The sequence below is a fragment of the Mesoplodon mirus genome, assembly GCF_964341445.2.
Source record: "Mesoplodon mirus genome assembly, chromosome: 12".
Classification (NCBI taxonomy): Eukaryota; Metazoa; Chordata; class Mammalia; order Artiodactyla; family Ziphiidae; genus Mesoplodon; species Mesoplodon mirus.
The window spans coordinates 13,042,706-13,058,561 of NC_138988.1; the positions used below are offsets into that span (position 1 = coordinate 13,042,706).

General features: G+C 45.9%; 1 protein-coding gene across 1 annotated transcript in view; it reads left to right on the forward strand.

Moving 5' to 3' along the window:
* IL5RA (interleukin 5 receptor subunit alpha) overlaps positions 1-11,432 on the forward strand; it is a gene marked incomplete at both ends in the record, with an annotated part of 28,967 nt that extends 17,535 nt beyond the window's left edge. Inside the window, 3 exons of the mRNA XM_082638494.1 lie at positions 5,339-5,435; positions 6,699-6,783; positions 11,346-11,432. Coding sequence (XP_082494620.1) covers positions 5,339-5,435; positions 6,699-6,783; positions 11,346-11,432 — 269 coding nt within the window. The remainder of the gene's footprint in view (positions 1-5,338; positions 5,436-6,698; positions 6,784-11,345) is intronic.
* Between the last annotated feature and the right edge of the window lie 4,424 nt (positions 11,433-15,856).

A 15,856-nucleotide genomic window follows, 5' to 3' on the forward strand; every position in this document is an offset into this window, starting at 1 on the left:
CTCTCAGTTATCCAGCGCTGTCAGTGCCCTCAGAACTCCTCCCAGCGCCTGCTGGTTTAACAGAGTAGGGCTGCTTCACTGGAAGAGCCCCATCAATTTACTAATGAGCTCTTTTCCTGCAGAACCTACTGCTGAGTCTGAAATTAGATTCAAATGCAATATGGAATCCCTAGAAGTCATACTTGTATGAACAGCTTAAGGGTGGAACAAGCCTCCAAACCAAATCGACCTTCTGAGAGTTATTAGTCTGAACTACAAAGATCACACAATTCTAGAACAAGTGGGGCTGCAGCACGGGGAGGCACATGACTTGACAAAGCTCTGAGGGCAGCCAGAGGCAGAGCTGGGACGAGGGCCAGGGCCTGATTCTCTCTACCCACCATGCTATTCGTCCCCCTCTGTCCCTTTCCCACCATACACTCCCAGGACATACAGCACGAGCAGAATTTTCATTACTTGGCTAATTCTCAAGGTTAAATGGTCGAGACGTCAGAAACTGAGGGAGCCAAGGTCACCCAGAAACCAGACAGCTGAGCTCCCAAATGCTCCAAGTTGGCAATATTGGGAGAAGATCCTAGAATGAGGTGCAGAGTCTGAAGGGCTTCTTCTCCTTGGCAGGACAGGCTTTGCGACTTGGTCTTTCTAAAGCTCATCTCTGCATAACCAAACAGTGGCGCCCATCAATTTCTTGAAAATAGACATCTGTGGCTTCCGCGTTAACGGCAGAAAACTCATTCTTGAGTCAGAAAAAAGATTCAAGTTACCTTGAAACGCTTGTTCTTATGAAAATGTCCAACGTCAGAGACCCCAGAATTCAAATTAATGATGTACCGAGGGGCCTCCCAACTTTTACAGAATTGAAATTCTTAATCATTTTGACCGGAACAATATACATTGTCAGTGGGAACTGTACCCCTGTTCTACCTTCAGTGAAGTCAGAGGAGGTGCTGTCTTTAATTCATTTTACTTACATAACTGACTCTCAACTTCGTTTTTGCATTAATAAATAACGTAACAGTAGATAATCCCCAAGCAATTTCCATTTGGTAGTGAACATGTGAAACCTTTTTCTTGCACTGAATTTACGTGACAGTTTAGGTTTTCTTTGCAGGTAAAGCTGACCTCGGCTCTGCTGTCTGGGGGGTTAGCTCTGTTCTCAGGTGGCGGTAGGGGAGTAGTTCTGAAGCAAGGTGGGACACTGCAGAAACCAGGAGGGGAGAAATGACTCATGTGCCCCCTCCCTCCAGGCAGTGACGGTGACTTTGCTTTCCACACAGTACCCTGCATGCACCACTAACTTTCTTTTGATCGAAAGAAATAAAATCAGTTGCCTCTCCAAAGAGGTTTTGTTAATTCAGAGAGAATCTTCACTTATCACTGTGAGCGCTCAAGTGAACAGCTAGAGAGTGGTTTAACTGAAAAGGTTTGTGTAAGCACGCTCAGAAGAGAACGGCACTTTTATCAGGACCTGACATACCAGCCTGCAGAGAATTGCACAATTTGAGACGCCAACGGGACCCAGGGTGCCACCCTGATAATATTGAAAACACCACTCATTCTTTCTGCAGGACTCAAGCTTCACCTGTTTAACCTACTTGCAAACAGGAATAATTTTGCTACTGGCATAACCCTTGCTAAATTTATATTCCATGTATATGAGTCTAGAGTTTCTGAATGTACTTGTTAGGGGACTTGCATAATGGTTCAGAGTGCGCTACAGTGAGTTTCAGAGATGGGGCAATGAGGCAGGCAGAATCCCTTATTCAGGAAATCAGAGTGGGAAATAAAGCGAGCTGGTATTTGATTTCACGGTAGTAGTTCGTCCCAGTTGCTCTTTATATTAGCTACGTGCAAGTGCAGTAAAAACTAGGTTTAACGGGACACTCGGTGACAATCCAGAGAACTGAATACTAATCCTAGAACCAGTGAGTGTCTATGGGATTTGGGAAAATAAAAGGTTTGTAAAATGATGAAAAGCAGAGCCCCAGAGAGCCAAAGTGTGGCTACCACCTGTTTGTAAAACAGCTATAAATACATGAAACTTCTTTTTCAACGCCATGGTCAGAGATTTTAAATAAAGTGATTCGGTCCTGGCTAGAGCCCAGGGAGCATCGGAAGGACTGGTAGCTTACAAGGCAGCCCCCTTCTACTGCAGACATAGCCCGCAAACCCAGCCACACCCAACAGCTGAGACACCACAACAAAACAGGGCTGCCTTGGAAGGAAGTGGTATCCAGCCGGGAAGAGGATGCTCGGGAGGGTATTCCGTGACAGAGAAATGTTTAGGATGTGTCCCGTGAAGCGCCTGCCCATGCAGTGGGTCCTGGGTTTGGGGGTGGTGGGCAGTGGGACGGGGTCCCTGCACTGTGGTTAAGAGCACAGCTGCTCAGCACGTCCTGGGCTTCACCCCCAGCTACTAGCTGTGGTCCTCAGCTGACCCCCTCCACCCTTCTCTGCGACAGCTCCTCCATCCATCAAACTAGGACAGCAGCGCCCACCCTGAAGCACTGCTGTGAGAATTCAAGTGAAATTGCAAGGTGAACACTTTGCAGAGTGTCTGGTAACTAAAAAGGGAATGTCAAAACATGTGTAGAAGATAAGCTATTGGTGACTGCTGGTTTCTGATAACTTTTATTTTTTGTTCTTTTCTACAACTTTCCAACTTTCACCAATGAAAATCTACTAAAGTCAATTTTGTGAGAGGTCAGTATACACCAAACGACAATGCCGTGGATTGGGTCAGGGGTACTAAAAAATGTGCTGGATTGAGAGCATTCTTAAGGGTCAGAGTTCAACTTCCTCATTTTTGCAGATGAGGAAACTGAGGCCCAGAACGGCCACCTTCACAACAAGCTAAGAATAGAACCCAGGTTTCCAGACTAGGCAAAGTCATGACACAAAAGCATGCATATATTGCATTTATGATGGTACAGATGAACCTATTTGCAAAGCAGAAATAGAGACACAGATGTAAAGAACAAATGTGTGGACACTGGTGGTGGGGAGAAAGGGGGGTGGGATGAATTGGGAGGTTGGGATGGACATATATATGCCACTGGGTATGAAATAGATAACTAGTGAGGGCCTGCTGTATAGCATGGGGAACTCTACTCAGTGCTCTGTGGTGACCTGGATGGGAGGGAAATCCAAAAGGGAGGGGATATGTGTATACATATAGCTGGTTCTCTTTTATTTATGGTTGGGTGTGATGTACTGGTGTAAACCAAGTGGATGAGGAAAGGAGGGAGGGGCTACAGAGAATGAGAAGAATCCAAATGCCTTCCAAGGATTCCAGTTTGGGATCTTGGAAGAGGGGAGATCAGAATGGGGAAGTTATGAGGGAAGTTGTTTTGATGTGAAGAAAGGTGTGAGTTTGGTTTTGAACGTTGTCAGCTTTGAGACACATCCCAGTGGGTTCCACCTACAGGCAGTCTCAGATCCAGACTGGGAGCTGGGCAGGGATAAAGACTCGGGAGAGGATGCCATGGAATTAAAAGACGAAGCTGTGCTCAACAAACATTTCAAAGTTCAAAGAATAGACCATAGTGGAAAATACCAAAGGGTTAAGGCTGAGCGGTGAGGGGCAGTTGAAATTAGAAAGCGGGGAAGGAAATGATATTGAAGAAGAGGAATATTTGGGTAAAGGAGCCAGTGGCTTGGTTTCCAGGTGGGTGCAACCATCAAATCTGAAATTCAGGAGGGAGGTCAGGAAAAATAAAGTTGGAAAAAGAAACTGACCGTCCTTTGGCTTCAACCAGGAGGAAGCCACCAGCGAATTTTTAAAGTGCTTTCTGAGATGGGAAAATGAAGCTGCCTGAATCCCTTATTCAAGAAATGAGGCTGGGAAACAAAGTAAGGAGGTATTGGATAATAGTTGGGAGAGATGGCAAAGTAACGGCTTATTCAAGATAAAGGACTCTATGCATACCTGAAAGCAGAAGGGAGGAGATGAAGGAGGAGAGATTAAAGCTTTTGGGAGGTAGAAGATAAACCTCAACTAAGAGTTCTCAGGAGGCCAGAAAAACAAAAAAAAAGTGCACGAGATCAAGGCAACAATGGAATCACTAGCATTAAATCCTCAAGACATCTCTCCATCCTGATACCTGGCAAGATTTGAGTTTTAAGTACTTTGGGGCTTTTGGAAGTCTTAAGATATTTACAAGGGACTTGAAAATTCCACTTACATTCCCTTATCATTTTATAATAGAAACCGTTACCGGCAAACCGAGGATGAGGACCTGCTTCTCCCGGGGGGGTGGGGGGCGGGTGTGTACCTCACCTCTGTACTTAGAGCTGCTGTCACTGAATTACCTGTGTCTTTATTTGCTTATCGACTTCTTCCCTCAATTGCAGGAAGGGAGGGTTCACATGTTTTCTTTTAACGCTGTCTCCCAGCAACATGTATAATGTCCCACACATAATAGGAGCCCAATAAATACTGGCTAAATGGGTGGATAAAGGAACGAATGAACACAGAAAGGACCCATGCATTCAGGGAGATAACTCAAGATTTGCATTCTTCTCTAATAATGAATCAGACAGTTTAGCAAGCAGGTTACCCTTTAAACACCATTTGGTAAATGGCCTTGGGTTTTTCTTGAAGGTATTTCCAGTACCTTAAAAAAAAAAAAATCACACACACCCCAAAGCTATCATCAAAGCCCACAGAAGAACCTATCCTTGAGCACAGATTAGAAGCAAATTTAACTAGATAGTCAGGCAGCATGTGGCATATTTATACTTTCTGTACTGAATCAACTTAGCATCTACGTTTCCATCTGTGAAAACAGGTATAATCGTAAGAGGTGTTGTGAGGATAATTCAGATTGTAAACTTACAACCGAGTCTAATACCTTTGCTGTGAACTATGAGTATTATCCCACACTGTACTTCCTCTAAAAGTCCAACTTTGTAAAATGTTTTGACTGTACTGCAATTAGGTTACTGAGTAGGTTTACATTTTTGTACCTTTTTCACCTAAAAACCTTAGTACTCACCAAAAGCTGCTAAGCTCCAAGATCCAGCTGGCATATTACCTAAAATATACTCCATAAATATCTGCTCACTGATTAAATAATGCCTCAAGATTAAAAGTGGCCTCATTGCCATCGCTGTTATTTCATTTCACTCTTGTATCAACTTTGTGAGATGGATGCTCCCTGCCCACCCTGCCCCATTTTACAGATGAGAAATTTAAAGCTTGGGGAGGTTCAGCTACTTTCCCAGCATCACCCAGCACCTTCAACCCAGACCCAAGCCCCCTTATGCCCTAGTGTAGTCATCTCTCTTTTCTGCTGATGATTCTAGTTCTAATTTCTTTTTTTTTTTTTTTCATTAGGAAACAATGAGCCGAAACCCTGGACAAAATGGTTCCTTATTGCAGTTACGGTGACCATCTGCTTGATCTTGTTAATTTTCTCACTCATCTGCAGAATGTAGGTATTCTTTTTATTTGGGTGCTTTCACTGGGATCTAAATATTGGATTTTTACCTTCTTGCCATGCATCCACTGGATGGAGGGTTCTCGTTATCAGGTGGAATTTACGATGTTTTTGTGTCTTCCTGGACAGCCTTTCCAAGATGAGTGTGGACCAAATAAAAAACTGGGAAACAGTAGGTGATTTACAGAAACTGGACACAGAGCACAACACAGCCCTCAGTCGTTAGATACCCCCTTCCTGAATTTGCCAACAGTCTATTATTCATCTCCGTGAAGGATTTTTTTTTTGGCTGCACAGCGTGGCATGCGGGATCTGAGTTCCCCAACCAGGCATCAAACCCGTGCTCCCTGCAGTGGAAGTGTGGATTCTTAACCACAGGAATGCCAGGGAAGTCCCTCTATGAAGGTTTTTACATTTGTGTTTTTTTGATTCCCTGACTGCCTTCCACTCCGTACTTGGTTGCCTCTGTTGAGCCCCCAGGGCGTGCTTGTTCTGTCTTGGGTAAAGGAAGGCATCCCATTGGACGCTGAACTCACTCTGGTGCCTCCTGTTATGATCCCCAATTACGAGGCACCAACTCCTACCCTGGTCCTTCGGTCATCCAGTCCCTTACTGGCTGATCGTTCCCAGGTCAGACACAGATTCTAGAAGGGTCATGCAGATTTGGTGGCCAAACCGAGAGCTTACAAATGGCCCCATAAGAACTTCTCATCCCTTCTGGCGTCCAGGAAGGCCAAGTGCCACTTAGGAGGCTGCAGAACATGTTCTATCTTAGCTTTTTCATAATTTATAAAGTGACTTATTTTAAACAGCTTCACTATTATAAATGTCTTATCAGATGGCATCTATAGGCTGGGGGGGGCGGTTGGCAGCTCAAAGGAGAAGAAAAAGACAGTAAACCCTGAGAGCTGGCGCCTAGGGGGAGGGGCCGCCTACCAGCATTGTGGGTAACCCTGGGGCCCCACGCACTTGATGTACATCATTTTCAGAAATCAGGCCTGGTAACATGCACCAACATGAAGCAATTGCCATTTTGTCTTTCTTGGATGATTCAGAAGTCACATCAGAGCCTTGTAGTACCCCCAAGGTCTTCAACTATTATTACACTGTAGATATTTGGAAGTCTTAGTCAATGACGATTTTGAATTCACAAAACAGCAGGTCCAGGGATTAACTAGGTCAAGTATTAGAGTAGATATTTAAGGACAAGAAAGGCTGTTCTTGCTTATCTATTTCCCTCCTTTACTCTGTTTTCAGGTGCCACTTATGGACCAAGTTGTTTCCACCTGTTCCGGCACCAAAGAGTAATATTAAAGAATTCTTTGTAACTGTCAACTATGAGGTAATATTGAAGGTTATGATATGTCATATCTGCCCAGGGTTGGGTCCCCAGGGATCTGTCACTGGGTCATTCGTTTTCCATGTTACAAGGCAGGGTCTTTACCCAGGAGGACAGGTGACTTCATGTTGCTTTAGTCATTCTGCTCTTCGGCTGACTGTTTTAATATATGTTCATTACAGTCTCTGAATATTGCAAATGTCCTACTCAATTATGAGTGTCCTCACCAGTCAGAATTGAACTTTTATTTTCTATCACCCAGCTCTTATCACCCAGACCCTGGGCAATTCCTTCAACCCCATGGGCCCTGACTTCCATTTCTACACAGTAAGGGGCACAGATGAGATGGTCCAATGACCTGTTTAGCTCTGACGTTCTAACAATCAATGTTTCTACACATGGGTACCCCAATCAGTAAAGCTTTTCAGAGGGATTTTTCCTAGTTCCTTAGTATAAAGAACCATAGAAAAGGCAAATGATTTCCCCAAATATGTTTTCTTAGGCGCTGTTAACCATTCAGAGCACTCAGGCTTAACTGAATGCTCACTTACCAATGGCATCCAATGGTTCTAGCATCACATGGTAGAAGTCATCCTTTCCCTAGTGAAATGCCTTGGCATCTTTGTTGAAAATAAGTTGTTCATGTATATCTGTGTCTATTTCTGGACTATTAGGTTGCATTGATCTATTTGTCTATCTTTATGCTAATATAATACTGTCTTGATGACTAGAGCTTTATTGTAAACTTGGAGACCAGGTAGTGTAAGGCTTCCAAACATGACTGTTCAAAGTTGTTTTGGTTATTCTAGGTCCTTTTTATTTCCATATAAATTTTAGAGCCAGTTTATCAATTTCAACAAAAAAAGCTGCTGGGATCCTGATCAGGACTGTCTTGTATTATAGGTGCATTTGGGGAGAGGTGACATCTTAAACATAACGAGTCTTCCAATCTGTAAATGTGACATCTCACCTTATTTTTGTAGGTTTTCTTTAATTTTTGTCAGCAAGGTCTTGTGATGTTCAGTGTATTGCAGGTTGCTTGTTAAATCTGTCCTTAAATTGAATGGTTATTTAGATCAGGGGCCAGCCGACTTTCTGTGAAGAGCCAGATAGTAAACATTCAAGGGCCAAATGCTTTATCACACTGCCACTGTAGTGGGAAAACATCCACAGATGATATGCAAATGGCTCTGGCCAATAAAACTTTATTTACAAAACCAGGCAATGAGCCAGACTCAGCCCACAGGCTGCAGACTGCAGACCCTCATCAAGCAATTTTCTTAACAAATTTCATTTTCTCTCTGATAAAGTTACTCATGGTAGGATGAGTCAACTGGTGACTGGTTGTAGGGGCGTTTGGGTCGTTCACTCACTCACCAAAATGAATCACTGCAGTAAGCGGTGACCTTTCTTTAGAGTTTGCAGTTCGGGTGTTTGGGATGATTTAGCGGATGACAGTTACCGACCTACTGAAGCAGAGAATCGAGGCTGGTCCAAGAGTCACGCCTACCCTCAGTTCCACCCTTGTGGTCTCCTTTATCAGGGGGACCACGGGCTTGCTCTGGTTAACCCGTAGCTTTTCTGGAAGGAAAGTGTGCTGCACTGTGAAGCTTGTTTCGCTTCCTGTGAATTCGTGCTGTGGACCCCTCCTGGATCTGGCACACTCATGCCTGGAAAGCACCTGTGCTTTAAGCAGCAGAGACTCAAGTCACCTGTCCCAGCCTCTTAATAGGACATCTTAGTGCTGGCATCTCATTTCCCTACACAGCCCCAACGATTTCCTTGCACATTCTGAGGTTGGTAAAAGAAACTGGCTTAACAGCTTACTGTGTAAGTTTGCGGTTTGTTGTTAATTAAAATCAAGTTACGGGGATTTCCCTGGTGGTTCAGTGGTAAAGAATCCGCCTTCCAGTACAGGGAACGTGGCTTTGATCCCTGCTTGGGGAACTAAGATCCCACATGCCGCGGGGCAACTAAGCCAGCGCCACAACTACTGAGGTCAGCGCCTCAACTAGAGAGCCCGTGTGCCGCAAACTACAGAGCCCACACGCCCTGGAGACTGCGGGCCACAGCTAGAGAAGAGAAAACCTACATGCCAAAACTAGAGAGAAGCCCGCACAACTAAGACGCAATGCAGCAAAAAAAAGAAAAACCAAACATCAAGTCATGTGTGCAAAACAACAACTCTTGGGGTAGACAGGCTGGTTTCAGAATAAGCAAAGGATTCATGTCAAAACCCATCACTGCCAAGCTCTTCCGGACAACGCACTCTCCTCTCACATTGCAGCGGGTCAGGAAAAACAGATCAGTGAGAGGGACGGGGTGGGGCGGGAGGGCCGCAGGGTGGAGGGGGAGAGTGGGGACAACTGGGGAAATGAAGGGTCACCTCCTGCTCTCAGTTCTACCACCTCCACCTGGAGTAGGTGCCTCAGTACAGAGCTGACCACAGCTGGGCCACGTGCGGCAGGGCCCCAGCCTCTACCTTCAAAGGCAGAGCCTGTGCAACCCACTTTTGGGGCCTTTGCTACAAGGACAACGAGGGGGCCCATTAGAGTTATGGGCAAACCGCCAGGAAACCTCCCGCTGGTGGGAGAGGAAACCCTGTGCTTTTCATCACAGCTCACACCTCTAAGCTTGATGTTGGTACCCAGAATCCTGGGGTTCAGAGGGTAACTGCCAACCCAGAGAGGCTGTTAAGCATGTTTTTGCTTGTCCAGGCCTGAGTTAGAAATTGTTCTGTAACGTTCAAGACACAGGTTCTGGTGGGAGGAGAGGGAGGGAGGAAGCAGGGGGATGAGCTTTTCAGCGATGAAAAAGACGCACTGCAAAAACTCTTATTCTGAGCTTTCCATTTGTTACAGACTGGTTTCCAGCCATTCATTGTTTCTACGCTGGTAACCGGAGAGGTTTCCTTCCGAGATTAAGTAGACAACAACCTATTAAAAGTACATAAGGCAAAGAGCACAGCTGCCGTGTTCATCACTGCGTATTCAATGCATCACGTGGTGTCCAGTGCAAAAAATGATGTGCTGGGACTTCCCTGGCAGTGCAGTGGTTAAGGCTCCACGCTCCCAATGCAGGGGACCTGGGTCCAATCCCTGGTCAGGGAACTAGATCCCACATGCATGCTGCAACTGAGAGCCCATGTGCCGCAACTAAAAAAGATCCCACGTGCTGCAACTAAGACCCAGTGCAGCCAAAAAAACAAACGTGTGGAATGATTCCTACATTGTTGGTGGGAATGTAAGTTGGTGCAGCCACTATGGAAAACAGTATGGAGGTTCCTCAGAAAACTAAAAATAGAACTACCATATGATCCAGCAATCCCAGTCCTGGACAAAACTATAATTCAAAAAGATACATGCACCCGTGTTCACAGCAGCAGCACTGTTAACAATAGCCAAGACATGGAAACAACCTAAATGTCCATCGACAGATGAATGGATAAAGAAGATGTGGTGCATATATAGAGTACAATGGAATACTACTCAGTCATAAAGAATGAAATAATGCCATTGGCAGCAACATGGATGCAACTAGAGATTATCATATCAAGTGAAGTCAGTCAGAAAGAGAAAGACAAATACCATATAATATCACTTATATGTGGAATCTAAAATATGGCACAAATGAACCTATCTATAAAACAGAAACAGACTCATAGACATAGGAACAGACTTGTGGCTGTCAAGGGTGGGGTGGGGGGGAGGGATGGGCTGGGAGTTTGGGATTAGCAGATGCAAACTATTATATATAGGATGGATAAATAACAAGCTCCTACTGTATAGCGCAGGGAACTGTATTCAATATCCTGTGATAAACCATAATGGAAAAGAATACAAAAAATAATAATATATATGTGTAGAACTGAGTCACTTTGCTGTCCAGCAGAGACTGGTACAACACTGTAAATCAACTATACTTCACTTAAAAAATATGAAAAAGATGTGCTGAATGAGTAAATGGGGTCAAAGAATACAATCTCTTACAGGAGGTATTTTTTTGGTCATGAATTTTGTAATTAATATCAGCATTATCTATAATAGCCAAAATTGGACATAATACCCCTATTTTAAGGGAAGACGATAGTCAACTGTGGATGGCATACAATGGAACTATTCAGAATGAGGCAGCCAAAGAACATACAGTCATCCCTCAGCATCTGCAGGGAGCATGGTTCCAGGAGACCCGGCGGGCACCAACATCTGCAGACGCTCGGGTCCATTATGTAAAAGCGTGAAGCCTGTGGATACCGAGGGCTGGCTGTATGGAATTTAAAATAGGATGTGATGCTAAGCAGAAAGAAATCCACTTATAAAGCTCTTCATATAACTGTAAAGATAACTTTCTATCTAGAAAAAAGGGCTGAAGACAAACAGTGGGCTGTGCTTGGGAGTTAAGTTCATCGGTATTTTTTGGTTTTCTTCCTACTTATTTTCCGTATTTTCTTCAGTGACCATTTACTATTTTCATAAGCAAAATTGACTTGAAACCAATTGTAAAGAAATTCAAAGACTCAGAAAGTTCTCTAGAAGACATCTAAGGAAGGATGGTTTGTTTTGCAGAAAACTGGTTCCAATGAAACAGAAATTGAAGTCATAAGCTATGCGGAGGAGGCTGGATCTGAGACCCTGGAGGACTCCGTGTTTTGATTGTCCCTGGAGCACTGTCAAAACCAACTCACGCTCACGAGCCCCGGGGATAAGAATGGGAACAACTGTTTCTTGGCTAAGGGGAGTCTGGAGTTTACCGGACACTCAATTTAGCTGCAAGGGGAAAAACACCCAAATCCCTAACTCTCACAGGCTGATTGATTCATTGATTCATCTGACTGTCCTGCCAGGTCTGATCTCTGCACAGGGCAGCACCTCCTCACCTGCCAGCCTCCTGATCTGCATCACCCACCTCAAACACTTCTGCACGAGAGACAGTTATTAAGGCTAACGTCAACTGTGTTTACTCTGGTAGTGCCAGGTTGACTGGTTCAGCTGCCAATGGTAACGATCAGCTAAAATCTCAGGAAGAAAGCATTTTGCACCATTCTGGAGTGAATAGTGAACTTGGATTGAAGACTATCTTCCCTATAGCAAGTGGGAGCCATGGTGTTTTTATTCTGAGTTCTGGAATACTTTTTCTTTCAAGTAGTGTGTGTGTGTGTGTGTGTGTGTGTGTGTGTGTGTGTGTGAGAGAGAGAGAGAGAGAGAGAGAGAGAGAGAGAGAATCTAAAGTTCTATGGGCACAATCAAGTTAGTGTCATCTGATGCAAACTAATTTCAAAACATAAGAAGCTAACATATCAGTCCATACCAAAGGAGGGGACAGGATTTTCTTTGAAGATTATATTCTCAAAGCCAGCCTTGATATTCTGGGAATATTCTGAGAAAGGCATTGGGTGGGATTGTGTTGGAAGGGGATCACTTAATTAAGAATGAATTTTCTGAAAAGACGTCTGCTTGCAAAGGCTTGCAAAGACTTCAGAGCAACCTGTTGGGCATCTGGTCAAGTAGTGCTGGGGCAACGCTAGCCTTGGAGGTTTGGAAGGGGTACTACAGGTATCCCAACAAACATGCCAATCTAGACAGGAATTCCTCCTCTAACATCCTCCTGTATGAGTCTGCAACTAGATGGGTGGCCCTTGTGATGGGCCATGGGCTACAGGTAGAACCAAGTACAGGTGTGTCCTGGGCAGAGAGGGGTTAGGAGGGACAGTTGGTACTTGAAGGGATCCAAACAGTGCTGACCGTACACGGCCCTGGAGCAGGAAGCTTAGAACAGGGAAAGGTCACGGGGCTCAGAACGAACCTCCACCATGGCAGACTCTTGACATGCTTTGAATAGTTGATTTAGTCAGTCTGATCGAGGAATGAGGCATGTTGACTACCAAATACTTCCAGGGGTTGCGTTTCTTTTCTTTATTATTATTATTTTTTGGTTGCGTTGGGTCCTCGTTGCTGCACGCGGGCTTTTTTCTAGTTGCAACGAGTGTGGGCTACTCTTCACTGCAGTGCGCAGGCTTCTCATTGCAGTGGCTTCTCTCATTGTGGAGCACGGGCTCTAGGCGCATGGGCTTAGTTGCTCCGCGGCATGTGGAATCTTTCCGGACCAGGGCTCGAACCCGTGTTCCCTGCACTGGCAGGTGGATTCTTAACCACTGGGGAAGTCCCCAGGGGTTGTTTTTCTGATAACCATCCACTGCAAAGAGCAGGGACCTGGGCCCAGGACAGTAGGCACAGCAGTCTGGCAGCTGTCAGTTATTGCCTATTTCCAAGAGTTATGGACTGAAAGCACCCCACCCCCGATTCACGTGGTGAAACTCTACACCCCAATGTGATGGTATTTGGAGGTGGGGCCTTGGGCAGGTGACTAGGTTGGAATGCTCACGAATGGGATTAGTGCTCTTACAAACGGATCCCAAAGAGTTTTCCCCCCATGTGATGATATGAGAAGTTGGCCTTCTGCAACCAGGAAGAGGACTCTCACCAGAACCCCAGCATGCTGACACCTTGATCTGGGACTTCCAGCCTCCAAAACTGTCAGAAATAAATTTCTGTTGTTTATAAGCCCCCCAGACTGTGGTGCTTTGCTACAGCAGCCTAAGCTAAGACACCAAATGTCGGGAGCTGCACCAGATGCTTCCCAGACATCACCTCCAATCCTGGGAAGCCCACATGGTGCTAGTGCCCGTTTGACAGATGCAATCACTGTGGCTCAGAGAGCGTGTTAGATAAGAAATGGATAGTGAGGGGTTGAATACAGGCACTAGTGACCCCGGAAATGTGGAGGGGACGGTTAGGAAACAAGCTGAAGCCTGCTTAGGGATTGGGACCAGGAGGGCATGGCTGCAATGACTGGCAAAATATCTGATCACCTGATCTAGAAGCTCTGTGAATGGTGTTTAGGAATCTATAAGAGTCTTAGGTTAGGTATTCTCCAGCCTGAGCACATCAGAATCACCTGGCGGGGTTGTTAAAGCAGATCAGAGCTTGTGACCGAGTAGGCCTGGGGGGCCTGAGAACCTGCCTTCCCCTAAGCTCTCAGGTGACGCTGATGCTGGTGTCCTGACCCCACTTTGGGAACAGCTGCTCCAGGTGATTTCGCTGAATAACAAAATTTGAAAACCAACTGTTTTGTTGCAAAGCCCTGCAACCCCCCCCCCCGCCCCGCAAAAAAACCCTACCCCTTTTCGACTTATTACTCCACATCTGATCTCTTTCAAACTGGGGCCCGGAAACCTAGGACTGTGAAAACTGCCTCTGCCTAGGAGGCTGGACGACAAGGAGAGAGCCATGCCCAGTGTGGCCAGTTCTTTCTGTTCGGTGAGGTGCTGGCTTCACACCCACCTGCCTCCACCTCAGTAGCAGCTGTCACCCTGGTACTGAGCCCGACCCACAGCCTGATTTGGGGATATCAGTGTCAGGGCAGCAGAGAGCAGCCCAGGTGTCTCCCTAGAGGGTTAGGCCCTTCCTTTTCTGGCTTGTGGAACTCACACTCAGTCTTTGGGAACGTGTACCCCACGTCTCCTCCTTCGTGAAAACTTCCAAAGCAGAGTTTGCTTGATCCTGCCTCTGGGGCCTCATTCTGGGCCTCAGCCCCCCTCTTCCAGCGGCTGTCCTGTAGGATGGACCATCCAGGACGATGGGGCTCATGTGAAATGCATTTTTATCTGCAGCCTCCGGGACTGTCCCTGACTCTTAGAAGGGATCAATGCTTCTTGGACCCTCTTAAACCCTCTTCCCACCCCGGCACAGCTCCTTGCAAACAGTTGGAACTGAATGCTATTTGGCAGAGATCATCAAGGTCTAAACTGAAAGCACGGAGAGGAAGACGGGTGTCTAGTGAGAACATGATTGGAAATAACCAGGAGGCTCGCGTGTGCCTGGCCATCTGGCTGGTGTAGCCTGGGTCTCTTTCTGCTGATGATGTGGCTACGCTGCAATGTGTAAATTACTATATAAAAGGACTTGGGTTTTGAGTGGTGTGTCCTGTTTTCACTGCCCTGTCATGGCAAATCAGAGTGTGAACGCTTCACAGCAAATACCCTCGTCAGCAGGTTGATGAGATGTAAGCACCCGCCTCTTCCCATCTCCCACCAGGACACGGTGGACGGCCACCTCCCTCCCAAGAGCCTTCACGGTCACAGGCTCAGAACAGTGGTTCTGAACGACAGCCTTTCCAATAAGGATTTCAGCCCCATCTGAAATTTAGTGTCTGCGATGCGCTGAGCTCGGCAGGGGACGCGCCGGAGAGACCAGAGGGGGAAGGGCAGTTTGCCAAGAGCTCAGCCACCTGAGCCTCACTGAAATGCCTTAAGGCCTGAAGCTATTGACGCAGCCTGGGGAGGAACTCCGTGTGGGCCGAGAACATCCCGATTAAAAATCCAAACGTTTTCATGGGGGAGGTTTGTATGTGTCAGGACCATCTGCTGGTGGAATTAACAACCCTTAGGTGCTAATTTGTTAAAGAAAAAGTAGATATCTGGCAGCTAGAACGGAGAACCGAAAACAGTCTTTGAGGGCACGACTAAAGGTGAAAAACCTAATTAGAATAGGATTTCGTGTCAGCCCAAGGGTCTCCGTGACGACCCCTGTGCAGCTATTCCTGCTTCCACAGCCTACAGACCAAGTTCCAAGGTACCAAGTTTTCAAAAACTATTTCTTGTTAAAGAATTAACCGTGGTTTTTTCCCCAGTATTCCCCTTTTAGGTAATAGATATGAACGTAAATGCAGTTCAGAACGAGAAACGCCGAACAGAATTGACAGTGAATTATCTGCACGTTGAACAGGAGCACATTTCTCATTTTCCCCCCAAACACTCTCATTCTTTGTCCACACTACTGTCTGCATTATCTCTCAGCTAGGACCAACACAGCAGCCTCTCAGTATACTGGCCTCCGGTATTTCCTTTACTTTGAAACATCTAAGCAGAAGCACATCTACCTAGGTTACCCCTGCGCAAAACCCTTAAATAACTCCAGCACCTTCAAGTTCAAGCTCCTTTTAAAACAAAGTCCCCTCTGACTTGGCTTCTCCGTAGTTCTCCAGCCACGTCCCCGGGGAGCACCCCTGTAATCACAAC